The following is a 25750-nucleotide window of genomic DNA, read 5'->3' as shown; positions in this document are numbered from 1 at the left end:
GAACTCTTGATTGAATCTTAAAGATCTATACAATATCTGTCCCCCCTTCCCCCCCCCCCCCACCTTCCAGCTGAACAATTCTCTTGCAACATTGCCTGGCTATTACAGTTCAACTGTTAAAGCATCAAGGTAAGCTGAATGAAGCAGTGGCACATTTGTTTGGGGAGTCTGGGTCAAGAGGGGAAATGACTCGCCTTGACATCTTTAGGATGTTGCTGGTCTGGTCAGTATCTGGATGGGTGACCACCTGTGAAAGCAATGAATGTCTTCACATGACTGCCGGCACATCATTAAGATGAGAATGTGTTGGGGAAATGTTGGGAACTGAAAGCATGTGCTTCTGCCAGGTGTGATGTCCGCCCAAGTCCAGTTCCCATGCTGGCAGGTGTTTGATTAGTCCCTGTAGAAGTGGACAGTCTCCCGGCTTTTTGGTAGAAACTGTCATTGAAAAACAGAGATCCATAGTGTACTATAGCAGATGCCACCCAGCCAGGATTTGAAAAATGCATTCATAGTATGTGCATGATCTGAGTACCAATCCCAGATAAGTACAGTCTCCCCTCACCTATCATGGTTTCCCCAATCGCGGATTTGAGTATCCATGATTGGGAAACCATGACTGCCCTCTCCAACTGTGACCTGAGTATCTGCGGTTTGGCTATTTTTGAAATTTGGGGCTTTTTGTAATTTTGGGGGGTCAGAGGGTAATTTCTGGGGGTTGGTTGATTATTTTGGGGAGCTTGGGTGATTTTGGGGGGTCTAGGGCAATTTTGGGAGGTTCAGGGGTCATTTTGGGGGGTTAGGGGGCAATTCTTTCAATTTTTTACCATGTTTTTGGTCACTTTGCGACCGTGATTCTCCTAACCCCCTGTTTGCCATTGAAACCAATGGTTTGTCTACCATGAATTCACCAACCGCGTGGGTTCCCAGGAACGGAACCCTCGCGATTGGCGAGGGATGACTCTATTACACTTCTGCAAGCAAAGTTTCAATGTTTTGTTCTCTCTTCAGGGAGGCAGGTAACATCCAAGTTTCTGTCCAGAGCACCTTTTCTTTGGTCTCCAATGTCACCCTTTTTGATGTTACCAGTGCTGTGCGAAGCCATATCCGGGCCTGCAAAGTTCCCAAAGAGAATTGCCAGTTCCTGTCTAATTTTACACAGCTTCACAGAGGTAAAATGACATCGTAAAAGTTTGTGGCTTTAAAAAAATATTTAAAAATATTGTTGGTGAAAGATTTAGAGGTCTCTTTTGAAAAGCTTTATTTCACAAAAGCAGAAGATACCGTACAGATTTTTTTTATTCCTACATGTGTGAGAAGTTTCCCTCTCTACAAAATCATCCCTGTAAGTGAAATAGAGGAAACATTGTGGGATTCAGGTAATTGTGTACAGGCCTTTTATCTCAGAGATGTGGCATTGAAGCCTGGCTGGATCTAAGTCGGAGGAGATTTAACACAGGGTTTGAACTTGACAGAATGATCTGAACATGGTTTGGGGCCACAAAGAAGGAATGAGAGTTACAGCAAGTGCTTTTTTTCATCTAAGAGAATAAGACAATATAGTGGTGATGATATACACATTCTCCCTTACTCCAGACAAGATATTAAGACCTCTTTAATGTGTAAGAAAAACAATTAAAAACAAAGATCTTACCAAACTTGAACAAACACATTTCAGTGTTAAAACATCATTCTTAATGCTCTGTCTCAAGCAGCTAGAAAGAGTTTAAAGTTTCCAGCTGCTTGAGATAGAGCGTTGAGAATGATGTTTTAACACTGAAACACGTTTGCTCAAGTTTGATAAGATCTTTGTTCCTCATTGTTTTACTTACGTACTAAAGAGGCCTTAATGTCTTGTCCTTTAAGAGAGCTACAAAGTTAGCTAACTTTCAAGTTAGCTAGCAAATAACAACATTTACTTAGAAGTTTATCCTTTTATTAACTCTCAGCAATGCATTTCCAATCTTGCATAGCCCTTCTGCAGCATGGCAATCTTGGAACATGAAAGGTCTTGTGCAACAATGTGCATAGGGGGTATGGGGGAATTGCATGGGGGCTCCCATCACACCCCACAGTCCCTCAAAGTGAGCTTGCTTCATTAGTCAGGATCTCAGCCACTGAAACTGAGCAGTGTCTAATCCCAGCGTGGTACCCAGAGGAAAAGCTTCCAATTAAGGTCCACTTTTTTTTCTCAGCAGAGTTATGGCACTCCCAATATTCTTTCTTTCTCTTTTGTGATAGTTGGAGGTCTGTGTAAACACAAAGATCCGGAATGCGACAAAGAAACTTCTGTGTGCCTGGACTTGGATGGCATTGCGGTTTGCCAGTGCAAGCCTGGATACTTCAAATACAACAAACTGGATCACTCCTGCAGAGGTATTCTGCCTTACACAGCTGGATTGCAGGGCTGCTTCTTTAATCTCTTGGTTCCAGTTCAAAGGATTTTCTGGGGATCAACGTGGTTTCTTGCATTTCTATGCATGCTAAGGAGCTAAGCCCTATGAATAAGTATTAACAGCTTAGGTTTCCTCTGCTCAGTGCTGGGTTTTCTACAGTAGAAATTGGGGATATCATCTCTTGCTTGCTCTCGGCACAGCAATAATATTATCCTTTTACACAGCATGCTGTGTAAGCTAGAACAATCCAGTGAAAAGAATAAAAGGGGACAGGCCACGGAGGGGTATGATATGCCTGTGGTGAAAGTTCAGTTTTTAGAGATGACATTGTGCAGTTATTTCTGTCTCTGTTTTGTTGGATCTCCAACCGAAGTAAAAAGATAATTACTTTTTATTCAAGGCTTTTTTGTGTATGTGTGGAATTGTTCATATTGTTCCAAATGAGCAGACACAAGAGTGGGAATTGTTTTAACCCAAGAGTGAACAGCACATGAGCCACTTAATTATTCTATTGGATATCACAGATCAAATTCAATTAATTTTAAAATTTAAAAAAAATCTTCCTTGCATGTTCAGGGATCTATTTTTCCATGCTGCCTTTGTGTCCCTGTGTGTGTGGTGTGTGTGTGTAGATGTCAGCAATATAAACTCATTTTTTCTAAGCACAGAAGTAGCCACTGTGATCTTTCATTAGTCCCACGTCAGATGTTAGTTTATTATTCATTTATGACCTTTATATACTGCTTTTCCCTCCCAAAACGGTTTACATAAATGCTTCAATAATGCGTCAAGCAACATGTTTAGATATTTTGATGCTGAGTCCTTTTTACGTCTTTCTTATTTCCGGCCTTCAGAGCAAGATGGTTCCTGGTTACTCTGTAGTGGCACTTGTGGGGAAGGGCAGGCCCCCCTCAACTGGAACATGGGAGCTGGAATGAACAAAGACATGGCAGGCCGGGGCGGGGGTGGTGGTACAGAAATGTAACATCTGTACTGACCCTCTAGGAAACTCTCTCTATTTTTGTGCCTATAGGATATGCTGCCCATGTGTGTGGTAATATCATGGTGTGTGTGTGTGTGTTTCTGAGACCAGATCAGGCCTGTATGATGCAGGGCCGTGTCACTGAAAGATGTAATATTTTGCAGGATTGGTTAAGCCATATTCAGACAGCAGGGTTTGTCCTCCAGATATCTCGTGAATATGCTACCCCTGCTAAATGTGTTCAGAAGCATATCTGCATCATGCCTATATATGCTCCACACAATTGGGAGCCCTTTTTCCCCCAGCTGCACAGAGCACTACTTGTGCTTGCGCACGTAGACACTTTGCAGATGACACAGTTCTATTGCTCAAGTTAAGTGGGTCTGACCTGGAGGACCCTACATCTGTCACTTGTTTGCTCTCATTTGGCAAATAAATTATTAATACCTACATAGTCCAAGAATTCCCCCAGTGAGGCAGATTGCTTAGATTCTAGACATTCCTACTTGAGAAGATCATGCTTTCTAGACCATCATATTCTGTGGTGTGAAGCTAGAAGGGCCTGTAGCAAAAGAGATCACTTTTGTAAAATGCAGTGAAGTAACCTAAAGTAACACACATTACAAACATTTGTTAAACACATATTGGGAGTGGGGTGGGTGGTTTCCTTTCTGACCCAAGACAAATCAATCAGCTCAGAGTGAAAGCAAGCCCATCTATTGAACCTCCCAAAGAAAAATAGTCCTTTCTGTATTAAGCCATATATATATATATATTTATTCTTCTTTGACTATATCTGTTATCTGCTTGTCTGAAACAGATTCATCTGTCTGCCTTTATCTTTAGTCTTGGATATCACTTTTTTGATAATGTGTCCTGCATTTTGAAAATGATTGCCTTGTGACACAGGAGATAGTGTAGCTGGATTTGTGACATACTGAAAAATATTCAGATGCTTTCCAGTGTTGTAATAGGGAGAAGTACTTTCTAGAAAGCAGAACTTTGTATATTTTGGAATTAAGTCTCAGAGGGCTGCAGGCAAAAGGCCAGACCTCCTTCCCGCTCTCATACATAGCAGCTTCTTGCATCATCATTATCACCATCAATAATTAATAAACAACTTTGTTTGTTAGCTGCCCCATAACAAATTGTTCTCTGAGGGGCTCACAACAAAGGATTAAAACATACAATAAAAACACATAACACATATCATAATAGACAAAAAGGGTGACAAGAAAAATACAAAATACAACACAAAGCAGCTTAAAAGCTCATTTTAAAATAAGCTAAAAGAACAAATCTGAAAACTGAAATTTAAAAGGCCTGGGTGAACAAAAAGGTCTTGACCTGGCGTCTAAAAGAGCAAAGTAGTGAAGCCAGGCGAACCTCACTGAGGAGGCTATTCCATAAACAGGGTGCAACCACTGAAAAGGCCCTTTCCCTGGTAGCCACCCACCTCACCTTGTTTGGCAGGGGCACCCGGAGGAGGGCCTCTGAAGAAGATCTTAAGGTACGGGTAGGGACATATGGGGCAAGGCGCTCTCTCAGGTAACCCGGTCCCAACCATTTAGGCTGTAAAGGTTACAACCAGCATTTTGAATACTTGATCCCACTGCCCTTTGCTGCTATATAGAAAAGTGTCTATCTCATCACTTGGTGTGCCTTTTTTAAGTTGTGGAAAGAGCAGGACCATAGTAATTGCTTATTAACAGGCTAGTGTATGGGGCTTACTTTAAAGTAACATGTGCAAATTGTTCAGCACCCAAGAATATAGCAAAATGAGCCAGTGAACTAAAGCTGAATTTCATAGTTTAGAAACATCCAAGCTCTTTTCAGATGTTATATGTGTGGTGGGGAAGCATTGTAGTGACTGGCTCTTCCCCACCTTGCACAGGTTCATTAAAATGCATGAGCATTGTTTCCATGCATAAGACTATCCATATGATTAGGAATCCTGGGTTCCCGACTGCATGGTGGACAGGCTGTACTTCTGCTCGTACAGCTGTGTGTGTATAAACAATGTTCATGTGTTCCAGTGAATGTGTGTAGGCTGGCCGTGGAAACTGCTGCCCCCACCATATATATTCATTCTACCCACATGTAATGTCTGGGAAGAGCTTCAATTAACATTATTTGTACATTGTTGTCATAATGGATGCCTAGTTACAGTTTGGGGTGATGTTGCACGTTTCCTGCTTCACTCTAAAATTGGCACTTTCAACTGAAATGGGCGAGCTAATCCTCTTTTTAAAAAAAACTTGCTTTATGAAAATTGAAAGAGTCAGAAAAGAATAAATTTTAATGATTTGTACTGATTGTACAAATCATTGTATGTGGACTTTGGGGGTGTGACTTTCTTCAGTCTCTGCAAGTACGAGGGCTAGGAGCAGGAGTGGACGGTGAGGGCAGGACCGGGGGCAGCGGGGAGAGGCATCTTTAAGGAGTAATAAGGAAGTGCTTACCAGCATGTAAGCAGCACCTGCAAGCTGCCACACTCTGCCCACAATCCTGTGCTGAACAGTGGCACTCTGCCCGGCATCCGAATGGGCCCTGGTCTCTGTGCAGGTGTGGAGGCTCCACGCACGCACAGAGGCTAGGACCACGCTGCGATCCCTCTGGGTGCCGGGCGGCGCGCCAGCACCCTGCGTAGGATTGCAGGTGGAGCGTGGCAGCTTGCAGGTGCTGCGTACATGCTGGTAAGCACCTGCTTATTCCTCCTTAAAGGTGCCTCTCCCCCGTCACCCCGGTGCTGCCCTCACCGGCCGCTCCTGGCTAGAAACTTAAACACACACACACACACACACACACACACACCCTTGAAGAGCATGCTATATCCTACAAGTAATATTTTGCCCACCACTGCTCTAAAGCTCTCAAATGTTTTCCAGCTGTTGCATTTATGGATAATATGAGATTCAAAAATAATGGAATGAAAAATTATGTGTTTTTCCCATCATATGATATAGAGGGTCGCTTAAAATTTTTCTTTGGATATTTAAGGTCAGCAGTTCTAGAATATCATGAGTGGTATATTTACTTTGTTAGCAACTACTGTCAAAATGCAAGGGCCCACATATTTCCCCCTGACTTTTTTAAAAGACTAAAAGCAGGCACAGGCGGCTACAGTGTTGAGCATAGGTGGGATGGGGAGAGGCTGCTTTACTCTTTCCTCATTGGTCGGCTTTCTGCTCAAAAAAGCCCCTCCCAACTGTTTTTCTTTCTCCAAGGTCAAAGAAATGGGTATCTGCATCCTGTCCCATGCAGGCAGAAAAGCAATAGCCCTGGTGGTAGTGATGGTGATTCTATTTGGAGTTGGGAAACATCTAGAAAATAAATGGTTTCATACACTTACTGTTCATGAATCCTTCGTTCAAGACTGCAGTATCCAGAGGCTGATTTTGGATTTAAAAAAATATTGAGGGGAAATATACATCTGACTACAGTCCACATGTTTCAGCCTAAGATTTTAGTCTATGGCATTGTGGTTTAATAGTGACCTCCACTGGTCAACTTGTTTACATGCATCTAGGTTATTGCTGAAGATTACCTTCATCTATTTTTCTCTCTGGACAGTCTGCTCTTATATCTTTGGTTACTATATTTTTACTGCAAGATCAACTATGACTAATTTATTTTATCTGCATATTACACCAAACTATTGGTGAAGAGGTGATAAAGTTTGCTTTGGATTGTTGTGGAGAACTTCTGCAGTTCATTACTGTATTCACCTGTATAGGAATTTTAAACTGTTCCAAACGGGATGAATCTTGATTTTCTTAAGCCCTATTTACACATTATCTTTTATGCCTATACCATCTGTGTACAGTGTACACAAATACAGATCTCTGTGGAAGTACAGTTATTCAGTCATTGGATGCATTCATACCTCATACTGAACTGCAGGTCTAATGGACCTGCGGTTCCACTTCCACCCGCCCCACTTCGCTCTCCTGTCCACATTTGGACAACAGGGAGAGCATCCTCTCTCCAGCCAGAGAGACTGTGGAGAGGAGGGGCAACTGGTGATGCAGGCTTCCTTCTTGCTTGAAGGACAGCCCACATAGCCAATCGTAGAGGGGGAGAAGGAGGAGCTTCCTCCCTCAACTCAGTCCAGCCACCACCAGTGCTGCAGTCAGATGGAAAGAAGGCTCCGTGGATCCTCGGTTTTGAGCAGAGAAATTCACTACAAATGGAGGATTCAAATTGGAGTCTCCTGAGCACAACCTCATGTCATACATTAGATGGGACCGGAGTTGCACACGTTCAGACACAATGGTAAGGAAACCACCGGTCCCTGCAACTCTGGTCCCCCATTGCATGCGGATGCAGCTGTTATGTTAACTGCACATATAGCAATACGCTTCCTGTCTGTACCACACATGTGAGACCTATACCCAGGTTCTCTTTTAAAATTAACACATGTACAGATATTCACACAAAAACATGTATGTGTACAGACACCTGAATGTACATACAATGTGATGTCTGAATAGAGCTTCATATGATGACTGGAAGAATCTGTGAACTTGTGTTTGGTGTTTGCATGGATCATTACAAATATTAGCTGGGATCAAAAGTATGGTGCTTCTGGTTTTCCATGATACAAGGGGGCTTTGGCCTTATGCTTCTTGAACAGCAGCTGCTCTCCATGCCACACAGCACTCAGTTTATGAAAAAGGGAGCTCCCAGATGAGGTTTTGCACTTGCATTTGCTGTTCAAAGAAGGAAATAAAAAATGCCACCAAATGCACCTAAAATAACTCTCTGGATCCAGCCATGATATTCTCCCTGCCTTGTTACTATTCACGGTGTATTCATGGACATTCTCTTTCTCTCTTTTTCAGCTTGTGAAGATGGGTATAAACTTGAGAATGGCACTTGTGTGAGGTATAACAAGCTGCAGAAATAATTTTTCTTCCCCAAATAGATGCATTTTGATCATCTTATATTGCTTCAATTAGGACTTAGCTGTTGAAAACATAATGGGCTTTTTCTTCTATTACAGTTGCCCATTTGGACTGGGAGGATTCAACTGTGGGAATCGTAAGTATCCTGTCTAAAAGCCCTAACTCTATCCACCTTCTTGAATTATTCAGATATTTATATATATATATACTGTATAGATCCATATAGATTTCCAAACTGGCATACAACCTAAAATTTAAAATAATTGACCATAATGTATCAAAATCATAACACTATTTAAGACAATTCCATTTAAAGTAATGGTTAAACCAGTATAGAATAAACCAAAGCAACAGAGCATAAAATATTATTAAAATCTCAACCTGTGAAAGTGTAATGCAAAAGCCATAGGGGCTTCCTATGGGAGGACATTCCAGAGCACTGCTGCTGCAACAGAAACGTCTTCATGTCTAGTGGGAGCTCATCCAGCCTCCAGATTAGATTGTACTTTGAGCATCTCATCCATCATTGATGGATGAGATGCTGTAACGGAAGGGGTTCATCAGAAGCACTTATTCCCTGAGATTGCTGAAAGCCAGGCCATCTGAGATTAAAACAACTACTACTACTATTACTGCTACTATTACTAATTTAAGTATACTGAATTCAGCCCGGAAATAATTTGGCAGCCAGTGCAGATGTCTCCAAATAGATGAAATATGAATATGCCAACTCATGCCTGTTCTCAGCCATGTCTTAAATTGTAGGGATGTGCATGAACCGAGATTCGTGCACTGGTTCGGCACCACAGGGAGCGGGGCAGTGAGTGGGGTGTTTAAAAAGAGAGCTGGTCCTTACCTGCTCTCCACTGCCACATGTAGCTTCCCGCTGCAGCAGTGCATGTCCCAAGAGCCTGCACAGGGCACCAGCATCATTTGTGTGGTCAGCAACACCATACTGACCATGCAAATGGCACGCACAGATGCCATGTGTGTGCCAGCACCCTGCATGGGTTTTTGGGACGAGTGCCGCACCAGCAGGAAGTTGCATGTGGCAGCAGAGAGCAGGTAAGGACCTGCTCTCTTTTTAGAAAGATCCCACTCGCTGCTTCCCTCCCCACAGCACCGAACCAGTGCATGCATCTCGGTTCATGCACATCCCTAATAAATTGTGTACTAGCTCAGGTTTCTAGAATGTTTAAAGGGCAGGTCCACATATAATCTCTAATCTACATCACACAGCCCTAGGCCCCACATGAGCATTTTCTCATAACCAGCCATTTCAGTTATGTCAGAGAAATCTATCTATCTATCTATCTATCTATCTATCTATCTATCTATCTATCTATCATATTTCGATATTGCCTGATATGTGCATCTCTAGGCAGTGTACACAATTTAAAACACAACAAATATAAAACAGGGTAAAAACAATTAAAACAATTTCATGGAATAAAAAGTTAAAATAATATCATAGGATAAAAACAATTAAACAGTTTTAAATTAATTTCAGTTAAAAGCCTGAGAAAATAGGTGTGCCATGAGGGCATTTCTTAACATTCTGTGGGCCAGACTTTCCTCCAATGGAGAAGAAATGAATTATGAACATTCTGTGTCATCACAATAGCCCAGAAACTAAAGCTAAGGAGATTCCTGTAGGCAATAGGAAGGTGATTGCCACTTTTCACTTTATTTTATTGATATATATATATATATATATATATATATATATATATATATATATATATACACACACACACACACACACACACACACACACACACACTCAAGACAAAACAAACTGTAACTGAATCTCTCCCATTTCTGTTTTTGTTTTGTTTTGTTTTTTGTGACAGCTTATCAGCTAATCACCATTGTGATTGCAGCTGCTGGAGGTGGACTTCTGCTCATCATGGGAATAGCTCTCATAGTCACATGCTGCCAGTAGGTATCATAAATCAAATAGCTTCCTCTTTTCTTTCATAATTCGGCTTAGGTCCGAGTTATCTTAGAGAGCGCCTTCTTCAGTACGATCCCCACCACACATTAAGGTCATCTGAGGAGGTCCGTCTTCAGTTGCCACCAACACGTCTGATTGTGACTCAGAGGCGGGCCTTCTCTGTGGTGGTTCCTGGGCTGTGGAATGCACTCCCGGCAGAAATCTGTAATCTGAGTTCATTATTGGCCTTCCAGAGAGCCCTCACGACCTATCTGTTTGGCCCGGCCTCCCAGGATTTTAAAACTGTTTTTAAACCATAAAGGTTTGGCCTGGTTTTCCAGGATTTTAAAAACTGTTTTAATTGTTTTAATAATGGCTTTATGTTTTTACAGTTTTCGATTTTAACAGTTAATTGATTTTAGTGTTGTTTTTAATGTAAACCGCCCTGAGCCATTTTTGGAAGGGCGGTATAGAAATCAAATAGATAGATAGATAGATAGTACATGGTTAAGACAGGTTTCAGCTGGAGGGGAAAATATCTATTAATTAATTATTATTTTTATAAAAAATGTACATTTTTGTGAGCCTTTGGCATAGATCAGAATATAAAGTAATTTAAGATATTTAAGATACACAAGTGCTTTGGGGTGTGTGGATGGGGCAAAAATCAGAATTTTGAATGTTTCAATTACACATCAACCACATCAAGAGAAATATTGTATTTACCCAAACAGAAGATGACCCTGAATTTAAGATGATTCCCTCAAAAAACAGAGGTTAGATACTGGTAATACCTGTATTTACCCAAAAGGAACAGCATTCTGAATTTAAGACAACGCAAACTTCTAACACTGGGAAAAACATGGTCTTGGATTCCAATAAATACAGTATGCTGGCAGTATCAGGCAGATATTACAAATTCTGAAAAGCATGGATGCGTTCTGAGAAGGAGGACTATTCAAAAGAAAGGGTTGTGCATTGATAGGGAGGAGCCGTAACTCAATGATAGAGCACATGCTTTGACTGACATACTGCACAATGTTAGATGTGTGTTGCAATGTGCAATTTGTGCAGTGCAGAAATTGCACAAACACAGCTGCATGACAGTATGGCCACTACTCCCAATGACCAAACTGTTGCACAACTCCATTTGCACAATTTTTGTGCTTGTGGAAGAGTACACTTACACAATTGCATGAAAGTTATATTGAAATGCACATGTAACACTGTGCAGTATGTCAGCCTCTGTATGCAGAACCCCAAATTTAGTCCTTTCCCAGGCAGGGCTGGGAAAGACTCCTTTCTGAAAGCCTGGAGAAGTGCTGCCAGTTTTGTATACAGGTGGTCTTTGTTATTCATGGAGATTCCAATCTCACCTATAGGCACCAATCTAGAAACCATGAATAAAAAAACCTTATCCCTATGGGAATCCAGGGGTTAGGTTCCTACACACACAAAAAGGGCCACAAAAGCAGGGTGGGGCACAGAAATAAGAGAAATAAAGTACGGTGTAGATTGCTCTCCAGGTCTCCAGCTTTTCCACAATGGCCCCCTTCAAACCCCCAATTCCTCTGATTTTTCATGAAAAATCATGGGGGATGATGATGATGATGAAGAAGAAGAAGAAGAAGAAGCCACAAAATGGCTCTGCACTGTAAAATGGCCACTCATTTCCTAGTGTCATTTCTGAGAAATGAATGTAATTTTGGAGTGTATTTTCTGAGAAGTCATTTCTGGCCACTCAAAATAGTGAATAGGTGAATATCACCTATTTTTAAAATACTGTATCCTGTGCCTGAATACATGAAACCGCAGTTGTTGGAACCACGGATGACAAGGGCCACCTTGGTCTTCATCTGGTCTTCATATAAATTTCTTTTTCATTCAGGAAGAACAAGAATGACATAAGCAAACTCATTTTCAAAAGTGGAGACTTCCAGATGTCACCATATGCTGAATATCCCAAAACCCCTCGAGCTCAGGACTGGGGGAGAGAAACCATCGAAATGCAAGAGAATGGAAGCACCAAAAACCTATTACAAATGACAGATGTTTACTATATGGTAACTGTTCTTGAACTTTTTTAAAAAACATGTTTTGGAAATATGGAGAGCTTATGTACTCTACTTTGAGGCCAGGATAATTAATAATCCTGTGATAATTTAAAAGGCTAGGGTAAACAAGGTCTCTAGATTAGTGCTTGATGACAAAATAAGAATTATAGGAAACAAAAATTGACAAATTTCCAAGATTTTGGGAAAGGAATTGAAAAATGAAGGTTACAGTATGCATGCTTCTTCCTCTTCCAAAGACTGTAGTACCTCACATCTGTACAGATACAGAAATGCTCTAGTCTACTGATCATATTTCCCAGCTTGTGAGACCTGCCATTGTGAAACTTTGCTCTCTGGTTCTGAGGACCAAACTAGATATGATGCTGGAGTTCCATGATTGGAACTCACATTGAGGCTCTTCTCACAATTGGTGAGAAGAGCCTGGGGAGGGTTAGTGGGGAGAGTGGGCTTAGCCCGCTCTCCTCGTCCATGAGCAGGCAGTCTGCTCCAGGCGGCTGAAATGGCCGCCCGCACAACTGCCAGCTCTGTTACGGAGCCGGTGAGGACAAGGAGCATCGGGGGCCACATGGCCCCCAGAAGCTCCAGCATGCCCTGCGCGAACACGCAGGACATACTGGAGAGACCCCCGAGCCGGGAGGCTGCTTTTTAGCCTCCCAGTTGGGGGTCTACTCGTGAGTTGCCATGGTGCGGAGCCGTGCCGCAGCAACACATGAGCACACAGACGAGGCTTGCTCCGCTAACCTCGGCTAAGGGCAGGGGCAATTAAGCAGGTTACCCTCTTGTAAACCACCGGGCTCGTCTGCAAGTCCAGTGGTTTACACGACCAGCAAAAATCGGGCTAGACTCTCCTAGCCCGATTTTTGCTGGTCGTGAGAATAGCCTCAATGTCTTATTATTTTTCATAAGCAGCTTCTCTGATTCTAGCCCTTCGCCCTTACAGGCACAAATTGTCCGGTTAATAGTTTCATAGGGGTGTGTGTGTGTGTGTGTGTGTTGTATTTATATCAAGGCTTTGGTACTGGCATAAAGGATTAGACCTTCATGGCAAAACCTTGATTGCATTTTGGCCCCCTTCAGTAACAGCTTTTTGAAAAGAAAATGACATTGGGAGTTCCAGCCACAGAACTCTGATGTCATGTCTGGTTTGACCCTCACTCCATGTGGTACCTACTCAGCTATTAAGGAGGTGTAAAGACATGGTTTGGAATGGGGACAGATGTACATTCAGATTACAACTGTTCCCTGCAGGTTCAGTGTGCTGATACTGCCAACCCAAACCAGTTGCCCATCCTTCTAAAGTTCAGATAAAGTTCACAGTCACTTGGATGGCCTGGAAAGTTGGAAACTGTAGAAGTGCCATAATAGTATTTGTAACAATCCTTGTTACCTCCCCCAGTCGGATCACTGCTGGTCTCTGCCAAACTCTCAGATTCTCAAGATCTTGACCTCAGTGGGAGCTTCATATATTGTACCTAAGCAGGGGCGGCTTTTTCTATGAAGCAAGAGATGCGTAGCATCGGAGCGCCACCCACTGGAGTCTGGGAAGGTGCCAATGGAAGTTGAAGAAAAGCAACAGGCTTTTCTGTCTCTTTCAGGACAGGGAATCCTCTGCAGGCAGCTAAATGGATTCCGAAGTGGATTGCAATGCAAAGACCGACAGACTCACAGAGGTGGGGGTGGGTGGGGTGGCTTCCCTTTGTTCTCCCAGCTGCCCCCTCTGGGCTCTGGCTCAGTCTGAGTCAACAAGTCATCAAGTCAAAACAAAGGGACTCTCAAACTTGACCAGAGGCTCTCCTCCTCCCCTTGCTTGCTCTGGGCTAGGAGAAAGGAGACATGGGGAGTGAGCAAGACCACAGGCACAGTCTCATTTCAAAGAAGAAGCATCCTTTATCATTCCTATTTCAAAAACAGTAAGCAGAAATGGAGGGGGTGCTTATGGGGGATGTATGTTTTATGAAATGGGGAGATACCAGGCATGGAATCACTCTGTGTCTGTGATTCTGGGGATGGCAGAGTATTGAATGCAAAACATGCAGTGCCTGTAAAATCCAGGGCAAAAATGCAAAAAATGCAGTATGTTTTAGTTGCTTAATGCAGTATAATGTTCAATTTAATTTTCAGTATGATTATTTTGAGTTAATTGAGTAGAATTTACAGGCATAGGTAGGGACTATTTGAGCCAGCGTGGTGTAGTGGTTAGAGTGCTGGACTAGGACTAGGGAGACCCGAGTTCAAATCCCCATTCCGTCATAAAACTAGCTGGGTGACTCTGGGCCAGTCACTACTCTCTCAGCCTAACCTACTTCACAGGGTTGTTGTGAAAGAGAAACTTAAGTATGTAGTACAGTGCTCTGGGCTCCTTGGAGGAAGAGCAGGATATAAATGTCATAATAATCTGTAAGGGACAGAGGAGCCATGAGATTTCATAACCCCATGAGAAATGAACCTGTTCTTCTATATGTCATAAATAATATAGCTTGAGAGGCAGATACTTCTCTCTTCTCAGCTATCCTGGAGACCTTACTTCTTGTAAAGTCAGAGCCAGAGGTGAGGGGCTGGAGGTGAGATATAATGTTTTTGTGTGCCACACTGTGCATGGCACATTATTTGCGTGTAGGAACATAGGAAGATAGGAAGCTGCCATATATTGAGTCAGACCATTGGTCTATCTAGCTCAGAATTGTCTTCACAGACTGGCAGCAGCTTCTCCAAGGTTGCAGGCAGGAATCTCTCTCAGCCCTATCTCCTGTATGCTTTGGTAGTTTGTTGGTTCAATAAAAAAATCTTGTCCTATTTAAAAAAAACCAAAAACCTTGTCCTATCTTTGGAGAAGCCAGGGAGGAAACTTGAAACCTTCTGCTTTTCCCAGAGCAGCTTCATGCCCTGAGGGGAATCTCTTCCAGTGCTCACACATCAAGTGTCCCATTCATATGCAACCAGAGCGGAGCTAGCTAAGGGGACAAGTCATGCTTGCCAGCACAAGACCAGCTCTCCTCCTATAATATCAGTTTGAATCTGTAACTGACATTTCCACCAGTTCCCCCTAATTGTCCTTTCAAGTGGCAATCACCGAAGCTGATGACAAAGGTGTGCTATCCCTTTAAATGCCACAGGCCTTGGATGGTTCTAAGCCAGGCCTGCCTTCTGACAGCTGGGATGGATTCTTCAGCCTTGAATTTTTCAAACAGGCTTGGCTGCTGTTCCCTGATGGCTTGCTTGAATTCTTGCAGTCCTCAATCTGGTCTCTCTTTATTTTATTTTATTTATTTATTAGATTTATATACCGCCCTTCCAAAATGGCTCAGGGTGGTTCACAACATGATAAACAATTAAACAAATTAACTATTAAAACTGGGTAGCCATTCCCCAGGTCATCAGTATCTAGCCAGCAATGACTCTCTTCCCTGGTAAACTGACTTCCTGAAAGGGAACAGGCACCTTAGCTCTTTGCCTGCCCTTCCTCCTTCAGCTCTGACTCCATCTTCAGCCTTCTTCCTAAGACTTCCATCCCATACAGTATCTTCCACTCAGTCTGCCTGAAACCCACTAGGACCGGGGAGACCCGAGTTCAAATCCCCATTCAGCCATGAGACTTGCTGGGTGACTCTGGGCCAGTCACTTCTCTCTCAGCCTAACCTACTTCACAGGGTTGTTGTGAGGAGAAACCTAAGTATGTAGTACACCACTCTGGGCTCCTTGGACGAAGAGCGGGATATAAATGCAAAATAATAATAAAATAATAATAATAATACATAATTATATTATATACAATATTATGTACATAATTACATAAAATCTTTGTGTATTAAATTTTGAATACACACTAATTGTATTCCAAATTTTTATTTTTCACGATAACGAAGGGCGCTCAACAGAGTGTTGCATCTGGGCGCCAGATCCCCTAGAGCCGGCCCTGACCTAAGTATCAGACACCTGCACAGGCTCCATTCTGACCAAGAAACCAGACAGATTCATTTCCTCTTTGGCTGAAGAAATCAGTGCTCCCAAGGCATGCCTTTTTGAGGCCTGCCACTGTGCCCCCAGTTGTTCTTCCTTCTGCATGTAGTCCATCTTGGTGCTACCTCACTGGGTAAGGCTGTGACCCTCATATCACTTTGGCACCCAGAAATACCTGTGACTTTGACTCAGAAGGTTCCTAATTAAGAGTTTCCCCCAGTGGAGTAGGCAAGATGCCTCCTGTATTGTGTTCTCCTTGCTAATCTTACCTCACCCAAATTAGCTGCTGAATTAGCAGCCATTGAGACTTCCTCAGTAACGCTTGGGTGTGCACACAGCAAACACATTTGCTGTGTTTTGTATTCACCCACTGCTCTGGTTTCCTGGGACTGTAGGCCCACTGCAGTTTATGTGTGTGAGTACACATAATGACACCTGGGAATTAGCCGACAGGAGCTGGGCAGTATCCAGATCGGCAAATGCCATCCTTTAAAGTGCAAGGGTGCAAAGATTCAGATAAAACAGAAGGGGACAGAGCAGAACCACATAAAGAGCAGACAGAAGGCTGTGCCAGCCAGTCAAAAAGTCAAAAGAAAGATAGCATACAACAGGTAAGAGATTCAGCATATAGATCCTCCAATGCCCAAAGCCTCCGAGCCAAGATGGGTGAGCTGGAGTGCTTGGTTGCTAACACAGAAATAGATATAGTGGGCATAACAGAAACATGGTGGAACAGTGAGAACCAGTGGGACACTGTTATCCCTGGGTATAAACTCTATAGAAAGGACAGGGAGGGGCGCCTTGGAGGTGAAGTAGCTCTGTTTGTTAAAGGGATAGAATCTAAAAAGGTAGAAAACCTAGGTGGACTGGAGTCCTCCACAGAAACCCTGTGGGTGACAATACAAGGCCTGAAAGGAAATTATTATTATTTATTGTTTATTACATTTATAAACTGCCCCATCTAGAGACTCTAGACGGTGTACAACAACTTTTTAAAAGGCATAAAAACAATGTGCGTATGTGCTACTGAGGACATGCGATTGGCAACATGCTATTGCCTTCCGAAATGTGCTACTGGTCACATGCTATCGCCCTCCAGATCAAAACGCTGACAGTGACTGGGAGTTGCAGCAGGAAATCAGGGAGGCATCAAGGAGAGGCAGGGCTGTAATAATGAGTGACTTCAATTACCCACATATAGACTGGGTAAATTCACAGCCAGGTCATGACAAAGAGGTCAGATTTCTAGATATGCTGAATGACTGTGCCCTAGAACAGTTGGTCTTGGAACCAACCAGAGAGAAGGCGACCTTGGACTTAATTCTGAGTGGCACCCAGGACTTGGTGTGTGATGTCAGTGTCATTGACCCTTTAGGGAACAGGGACCACAGTGCCATCAAATTCAGCATACATGAGGGGAGAGAATCACCAAGGAAGTCTAACACAGACATTTTGAATTTCAGAAGAGGAAACCTCTCCAAAATGAGGAGTATGGTGAAAAAAAAGCTGAGGGGGGAAATCAGGAGAGTCACTTCGCTCCAGAGTGCATGGAGTTTACTCAAAACCACAATACTAGAAGCCCAGTTAGATTATATACCCCAAAGGAGGAAAGGTACCACTAAGTCTAGGAGAATGCCAGCATGGCTAACATCAAGGAAGCCATAAAAGGGAAGAAGACTTCCTTCCATAATTGGAAGGCCTGTCCAAATGAGGAGAACAGAAAGGAACACAAACTCTGGCAAAAGAAATGCAAGGTGACAACAAGGGAGGCAAAAAGAGATTTTGAGGAACATTTAGCTAAAAGCAACGAGGGGAATAACAAAAACTTCTTTAAATACATCAGAAGCAGGAAACTTGCCAGGGAGGCGGTTGGACCATTAGACAATGAGAGAGTGAAAGGGATTATTAAGGAGGATATGGAGGTTGCAAAGAAGCTAAATGAGTTATTTGCATCTGTCTTCATGGCAGAAGATACTGAGCATATACCTGTTCCTGAACCAGGCTTTTGGGGGATGGAGGCTAAAGAACTGAGTCAGATATAAGTGACAAGAGATGATGTTCTAAACTGTCTGGAAAAACTGAAAACTAGCAAATCGCCAGGGCCAGATGGCATCCATCCAAGAGTCCTCAAAGAACTCAAAAGTGAAATTGCCAACCTCCTTGCTAAAATATATAGCTTATCCCTGCAATCAGGCTCTGTACCGGAAGACTAGAAAGTAGCCAATGTAACACCAATTTTCAAAAAAGAGTCCAAGGACGATTCAGGAAATTACAGGCTGGTTAGCTTAACGTCCATTTCAGGCAAATTGATGGAAAGCACCCTCAAGGATAAAATTGTAAAGCACATAGAAGAACATGCCCTGCTGGAAGAGAACCAGCATGGCTTCTGCAAAGGGAACTCTTGCCTCACAAACCTTTTGGACTTCTTTGAGAGTGTCAACAAGTGTATGGATCAAGGTGATCCAATTGACAAAGTGAAATCCAAAACGGATTGGGAAGAGCTCCAAAAGGATCTCTCCAAACTGGGGGAGTGGGCGACAAAGTGGCAAATGCGGTTCAATATTGGCAAGTGTAAAGTGATGCACATTGGGACGAAAAACCCCAACTTCAAGTATATGCTGATGGGATCTGAGCTGTTGGTGACTGACCAGGAGAGGGATCTTGGGGTCGTGGTGGACTGCTCGTTGAAAGTGTTGACTCAATGTGCGGCAGCTGTGAAAAAGGCCAATTTCATGCTAGGGATCATTAGGAAGGGGATTGAAAATACAACTGCTAATATTATAATGCCCTTATACAAAACTATGGTGCAGCCACACCCGGAGTACTGCATACAATTCTGGTCGCCACATCTTAAAAAGGACATTGTAGAACTGGAAAAGGTGCAGAAGACGGCAACCAAGATGATCAGGGGCCTAGAGCACCTTTCTTATGAGGCAAGGCTACAACACCTGGGGCTCTTTAGTTTAGAAAAAAGACAACTACGGAGAGACATGATAGAGGTCTATAAAATCATGCATGGTGTGGAAGAAGTAGAGAAATTCTTCTTCCTCTCCCATAACTCTAGAGCCAGGGGTCATCCCATGAAATTGATTGCCAGGAAATCTAGGACCAACAAACAAAAGTACTTTTTCACACAACACATAATCCACGTTTAGAACTCTCTGCCACAAGATGTGATGACAGCCAACAACCTGGATGGCTTGAAGAGGGCTTTGGATAACTTCATGGAGGAGAGGTCTATCATCAGTTACTAGTTGGAGGGCTAAAGGCCACCTCCAACCTCAAAGGCAGGATGCCTCTGAGTACCAGTTGCAGGGGAGTAACAGCAAGAGAGAGGGCATGCCCTCAACTCCTGCCTGTGGGCTACCAGCAGCATCTGGTGGGCCACTGTGTGAAACAGGATGCTGGACTAGATGGACCTTGGGCCTGATTCAGCAGGGCTGTTCTTATGTTCTTATGAGTAAAGATATCAGGATCAAGCTTGCTTTCTCTCATGTTCTCTATGGGGATTGCCAAGCAGCTAGCATTCCTAGAATGGATCTGATTTGCATCACTCTGTTTCCCGAGTGTGGGTTTTAAAAGATTTTGAATTGCGTTGGGAACTCAAAGAGAAAGGCAGAGAGACAGTGACACTGGAAGCCATAGCTCAGTGGTTGAGCACCTGCTTAACAAGCAGAAGATCCCAGTTTCCGTTGCTGACATCTCCAGGTAGGGCTGAGGAAGCATTCCTGCCTGAAGCCCTGGAGAGCTGCTGCCAGTCTGAGTAGACAATACTGAGCTGGATGGACCAAGGGTCTGACTCAGTATAAGGCAGCTTCCTATGTTCTAGTGAGATGGTTTACTCTGTAACATGCCATGTAGAATAATGGTCTATATAAATAACAATAGTCCCTGCTTCTTTGTCCTCCTTCCTGTTTTCATGATGGCATTAATACAATCACATAATATTTAAGTGGGAATTATTGAGATAATTATTTCCTTCCTTTCTAGCCAGCCAATCTAAGGAACCCTGAACTAGAAAGAAATGGAGTCTATCCTCCCTACACCGGCTTGCCAGGTTCCCGACACTCCTGCATCTATCCTGGACAGTACAATCCTTCCTTCATTAGCGATGACAGCAGAAGAAGAGACTATTTTTAACAGAATCATAGAAGGAAGTTGGAGAAGGGGAATTTCATGCTACTTGTTTCCTGTCATTAGACAACTCCGATGGTGTCACAACAGCATGCAGAAAGGGGACGTTGAACCCTTGAAGAGCACTGAACAGCGTTTCCTGAAAGGAGCCATTCCTAGCTGTTGTTGAACAGCAAAGAGAAGGCAGGGGGAAAGAGCGGGCCAACTTGCAGGTTGTTCAGAAAAGCAAGCAAAATGCTGCATGGAGTTTCCGTGCGTGTTCTGCGTGGTTCCGCGCCACTAATTGTGGCACATAACATGAATTTGATAATAGAGCACTAAAGCAAAACTAACCAACACTGTGGCTGACACTCAAAATCTAATACCACTAGGGTGTGTTGTGTTTACAGATAGTTATCTAGTGCTGTGTTTGTATTGCCTACTTGGCCAACCTTTTGTGCAAAGCTGCCTTGAGTGAACATTATGGAAAAAGCCTTTCTCCGTCACCGGGTATCTGTTAATAGGTACTAGTGGGGTGCCCACCAAAATGGAGGGGATGTGTACAGGCAGGTGACCTAAAGGCAAGGGAGACCTTGTGTAACTGGCAGAGTCCAGAGGTGGTTTTTTTCCAAGAGAAGATGTCCTCCTGTTTCTTCCTGATCTACCTGTCAATCAGTTGTATTGATTTAGTGATAATCCTGCTTATTGCTGCTCTCTGTTTCCCCCTATTCATTCCCGACCGTTCATTTCCTTGAATGTTACAAATGGCAGTCATTCCCCTCTACCCATGCTTTCTTCAACCACAGCTGTTCTTTTCATCTGACCTCTTGCTGTATTGGTTATGTATGGCATTCTCATACAATACCATTTTGCAAACAAATTTTTCTGTCTTTTCCCTGCTAAAATGTTGGGAGTTTGTTTTCTCAGTTCAAAAGGTGAGGGTTGGTCACAGCAAATACTGTTGTGCGCGTACCAGTATATTTGGATTTACACATTCTGAAATTTTGGACCAGAAGATATTTTGAGGTCCTCCTGAATCATCACTGGATTCTGGCAGATATTATATAACATACTGCCAGAGTGTACCCTCAAATTCAGTTGGGATATTGGTTGAATTTCGCCACTAACTGTTCAATACACTTCAAATCAACAAAATGTTCAATTTTAGCTTCCCTTTATCAGAGTGCTGCCGCCGCCACCAAACTTACCTCTGAGAGAGGGTAAATTCATACAACTGGTTTAAATGGCAACCAACTAGTCTATCAGCTCTGGCCTTCCTTACCATTGGCAAGATGGTGACCCTTGAGAAATTATGGAGAATAGCAATTTTACGTATTCAAGCAAATGAGGGATTACTGTAGTTGCCATTTGCAAACTGGAACATGAGACGCACCCTAAGTAGCTTGAGGCTTAGCTAAGGCATCTTTCAGACGCAGACACTGCATGTCCATGGCTGAAGCAGCCAGATAACATTGCATCCTGTTGTGAGGGAATTGTCATCTATTAGCACTTAAACTCCATGTTACTTGTAAATTTTAATATTTCTAAAGCAGCCTTTAGTAATATTACTAAAGCTCGACTGTAGCTTTCCCTTCTCTGTGGAGGAAAGTCATGCTACTGTCACAGATAACTATTGGATGGTGTCTGGGACTTGTTATACAAGGCATCTCAAATCTGCCTCATGCCACTTTGAAAATGTCCAAAAATATGCATCTTCTCCTCTTTGCTCTCTTCAGCAGCCAGGTGCTTAATGACTACAGCACTCAACTGCATACTCCTCACTATTTGGGGAGGTTGGAATCATTTCTCAATTTTTGGCAAGAACAGCCTCTTTGCCTTTCATAACTTGAAGAAAATGAATTGGATTATGGCCACTGCCAGTACAACTCTAGTGATCTCGTGTTGCTATCTGTGAAACCGATCAGAGAGGAGTCTGAGGGACCACGAGTACTCATTTGTTGCTAAACCTTGCACGTTCCTATTGTCCATTGCATTTACTGATGGCAGACGGGGGGGGGGGGGAGAGACACAACCCCAAGTTTTGTCCTGATCAGACTTTGATACCTGAATGTTCTAAAGAGGGTGCGGTGTTCTGAGAGGAGAACTTTGAACAGTGTTTGTACAGGAAGCTGGCAGGAATGACTGAATGATGAATGCAATGCAACTTATTTATGAATTACTTTGAGGAAGGGGTGACTAGTGAGAGGTCAAGTTTGAAGATTATGCTATAGCATTTGGAAAAGGAAAGTCTGAAGCAGGTTTTCTTAACCTTGGGCCCCCAGATGTTTTTGGACTACAATTTCCATCATCCTCAGCCACAAAGGCCATATCTGGGGATGATGGAAGTTGTAGTCCAACAACATCTGGGGGCCCAAGGTTAAGAAACCCTGGTCTAAAGCAGTCTATACCACCTGTGTGTTTCAAGCCGGGCAACAGAATGAAGATCTGAATGAGATACAAGTTTTAACTTGTCCAGCACTTTGTCTTCCCAGGTGGCCAACACAAAGGGAAAAGGGCCACACCCTTCAAAGAAATCACAAAAAGGAAGAAGGGATCCAAGGGTACAGAATAAAGCAAGACATGATGGGTTCAGCTAAGCCCTGTTTGTCCTCAGCATCTGGTATTCCAAAGAGCTTCATCTTTCAATACAGAGGCTACTTGCTATTGAGACACCTATCATCTGCAAACTTGTCTTATAAAGTCATTAGACAGTCTAACTTGGATTAAAGTAAGCAGGCACCTTCCTGTCTTTCCCGTCTCCTGCCTCCATTCAGAAGATGTGGCGGAAGGCACAGGGGAGCACACACACCACGTCAGTGGCAGAGGAGAGGGCGAGGGGGAGAGCCAAGTCAGGGCACACCAGCAGGGTCTGTGTGGGCTGCCTGTGGCCTGAGGCTGATCAGTGAAGAATACTCTTCGAACAGATGTTGGTTGACATCCAGACTAATGCTGCATTAGTGGAAACATGTTGTACTCGCGAGCTCAGCTAAATCGACAGCTCATGTTGCAGGCGAATGCTGCGCTAGTGCAACAGGATGCACGTGCACAGCCTGTGGTACACCTCCTGCTGTGGACCATTTTCCTTCGTGTTGCAGGGAATTATGCAAAGTTCTCTACTGTGCTTGCTGTGCCAACACGACGTCTGCACGAGCAGACCCACAGCACACGAGATTGAGGAACTCTGAACATCTGCTCAGCAACGCGACCTTGTGTGGGTCCACCTTTGTTTGCAGCCTTAGTGCAGCAGCAGCTGGTCAGTGCAGTCAGCTCTAATGGATCTCATTGTGCCAACCATCTGCTCAGAGTGCGTGCGCACACAGGAATCCACATGTAGCGGCATGGGAACAACCCACCCCTTTTGTATGAGGGCCTGTTGATGAGGATCTTTGACTTGGCACAAAACCCCAACTCTTAGAGGCCCACTTTTCTAGGAAACGTTCAGTTCAGCTCCTCAGTTCAGCTGATAAAACTGTTGCCAGATTCCACTGGACTGCTTCAGGCTTTCAGTCACATCTAGGCACTTAGGGATTTTTCACAGTAGATGCTCGGCACCCTCAGCAAATTCCAGTTCCCAAGATGCTGTAGAGAACACCATGACAGTTAAATTGGCATATAATTTATACTCTTTTGGGGGGGTGTAAATATACTCTTTAAAATATACATAATGTTACACCCCCCCCCCCCAGTGCAGGCTGAATAGAGTACCATTGTGATGTCAAATGAACCAATTAAACAAGCAACAAGACCAGACACTTCCCAGTATCACAGGGAACCAAAATGATACATTATTTTATTTAATAGAAATGACTGACTCCAGTTTGGCTGAATCTAACCATTTTAAAATACGTTATTTTATGTGATATGTGTGCTCTCTTTTTTAATCTGCTGACCATGACAGTTTTGAATCTGTGTTAAATATCCTTTTTTATGAGGCAAAGCTTGAAATCTTTTGACACTGTAGTGTTTTGAAAAAAGAGCGGCTCTGAGACTAATTGCACTTGTGCAGTGTAAGACCCTCCAGCAGAATTTTCTCCTGTGTGGCATATGCAAAAGATTGTAACTGAAATGGTCATATGTTGGAATCCTTATTCTTGCTAAATTATTATTAAGGACCTTGAGAGATCCTTTGAGAGAGAAAGAGAGTGGGAGTGAGAGTTCATTGTTTCATAGGAAAGGCCTATGGAATGTGAAAGAACACTTATGAAATCTTATAAGGCTTATTGGAGAGTTATATCTCTGTTACATGATTCTGTGGAAAGTCTGAATAGAAATGACTGTACACAACAAAGTTGTTGTTGTTTGCTTTCTTCCATCCCAAAGGAAAAATGCTGAGGAATTTAATCTACAAACAGAAAATCATTCTCCTTTTTACCACTGTCCCAGCTGCCTTTCAAATGGCGTCTGATATCTACCATCTCTTTCAAATGCGAAGGATGCAGCCTTGCTCTGTGTCTTCATCATGACTCTGAATGTACAGTCAGTTGACTTGTGATTATGTATTGTACATTGTTCTGGATTTCAGCTTTGCATATCTGTGAACATAACTTCTGAGTTTTGTTTATTTTAATTTCTGAGCACAGTGTTATTTAAAGTTGTATCTCATGTGCAACCTCCACTAATTATACAGTACTGTAGTTGCAAAGTATCATTTTTAAGGATTGGATTATTTTTATACCAGCATCCAACATGTTATAAATCTGGCGTTCTAGTCAGTATGATAAAAGGATACAATAAAAGTATTAATAATATGCTGAACCTGACTTTTTATTGACGTGAACAAGGCAACTCTCAGTCTAATGTTTTAGAGGGTTCATAGGAAGTTGTATCTGAAAATAAACAATACATCCTGAGGGGATGGGGCTGCAGCTCTGGGACAGAGCTCATGTTCTGTGTTCAGAAAGTCCCAGGTTCAATCTCTGACAACTCTTGATAGGACTGGAAAAGGTTCCTGTGTGAAACCCTAGAGAGCAGCAGGCAGTGAGGCTCCTGAGCATATACAGATAGAGATCTCCAAGCCTGGAGACTTGAACATAAGCAGGGAGGATTCTGGGAGCCCAACAGAAAAGCTCAGCTAGAAACAGATCAATCTTACTTGGTATCACTTGGCAAACTTCCTAATTTTCTTGATGTGGATTGGTGGGATATAGAACTCCATAGTCTATCCCATACCTTGTTCTCTGCCAAGCTGTAGTCCATTTTTCAATATTAAATGGATTATTCCCAAAGAGTAGGAACCCAAAATTTTATGTATACCTCTTACATCAGGGAAATCATATGCCTAGGGTGACCATCTCTGTTTGCTAGAAATGCTTCATCTAGTTTGTTGGTGGAAAATTGCATCCCATAGATGATGTACACCTATACTGTACTGATACCAGGGCATT

General features: G+C 43.0%; 1 protein-coding gene across 11 annotated transcripts in view; it reads left to right on the top strand.

The window, feature by feature from the left end:
- The window catches only part of HEG1 (heart development protein with EGF like domains 1), a 94093-nt gene extending 68972 nt beyond the window's left edge, over positions 1 to 25121 (top strand). For 10 of the 11 annotated variants that reach the window (XM_053282961.1, XM_053282960.1, XM_053282965.1 and 7 more), the window contains 8 exons: positions 71 to 129; positions 1012 to 1172; positions 2242 to 2376; positions 8223 to 8265; positions 8384 to 8421; positions 10139 to 10226; positions 12110 to 12284; positions 20244 to 25121. In XM_053282961.1, coding sequence (XP_053138936.1) covers positions 71 to 129; positions 1012 to 1172; positions 2242 to 2376; positions 8223 to 8265; positions 8384 to 8421; positions 10139 to 10226; positions 12110 to 12284; positions 20244 to 20393 — 849 coding nt within the window. In that variant the 3' untranslated portion in view covers positions 20394 to 25121. Of the gene's footprint in view, positions 1 to 70; positions 130 to 1011; positions 1173 to 2241; positions 2377 to 8222; positions 8266 to 8383; positions 8422 to 10138; positions 10227 to 12109; positions 12285 to 20243 lie in introns of those variants that run through there. The other variant, XM_053282969.1, reaches the window with a different exon arrangement.
- Positions 25122 to 25750: the final 629 nt, after the last annotated feature.

This window comes from Hemicordylus capensis, chromosome 1 (genome assembly GCF_027244095.1).
Source record: "Hemicordylus capensis ecotype Gifberg chromosome 1, rHemCap1.1.pri, whole genome shotgun sequence".
NCBI classification, from domain to species: domain Eukaryota; kingdom Metazoa; phylum Chordata; class Lepidosauria; order Squamata; family Cordylidae; genus Hemicordylus; species Hemicordylus capensis.
This window is presented reverse-complemented; position numbering and strand designations above follow the sequence as displayed.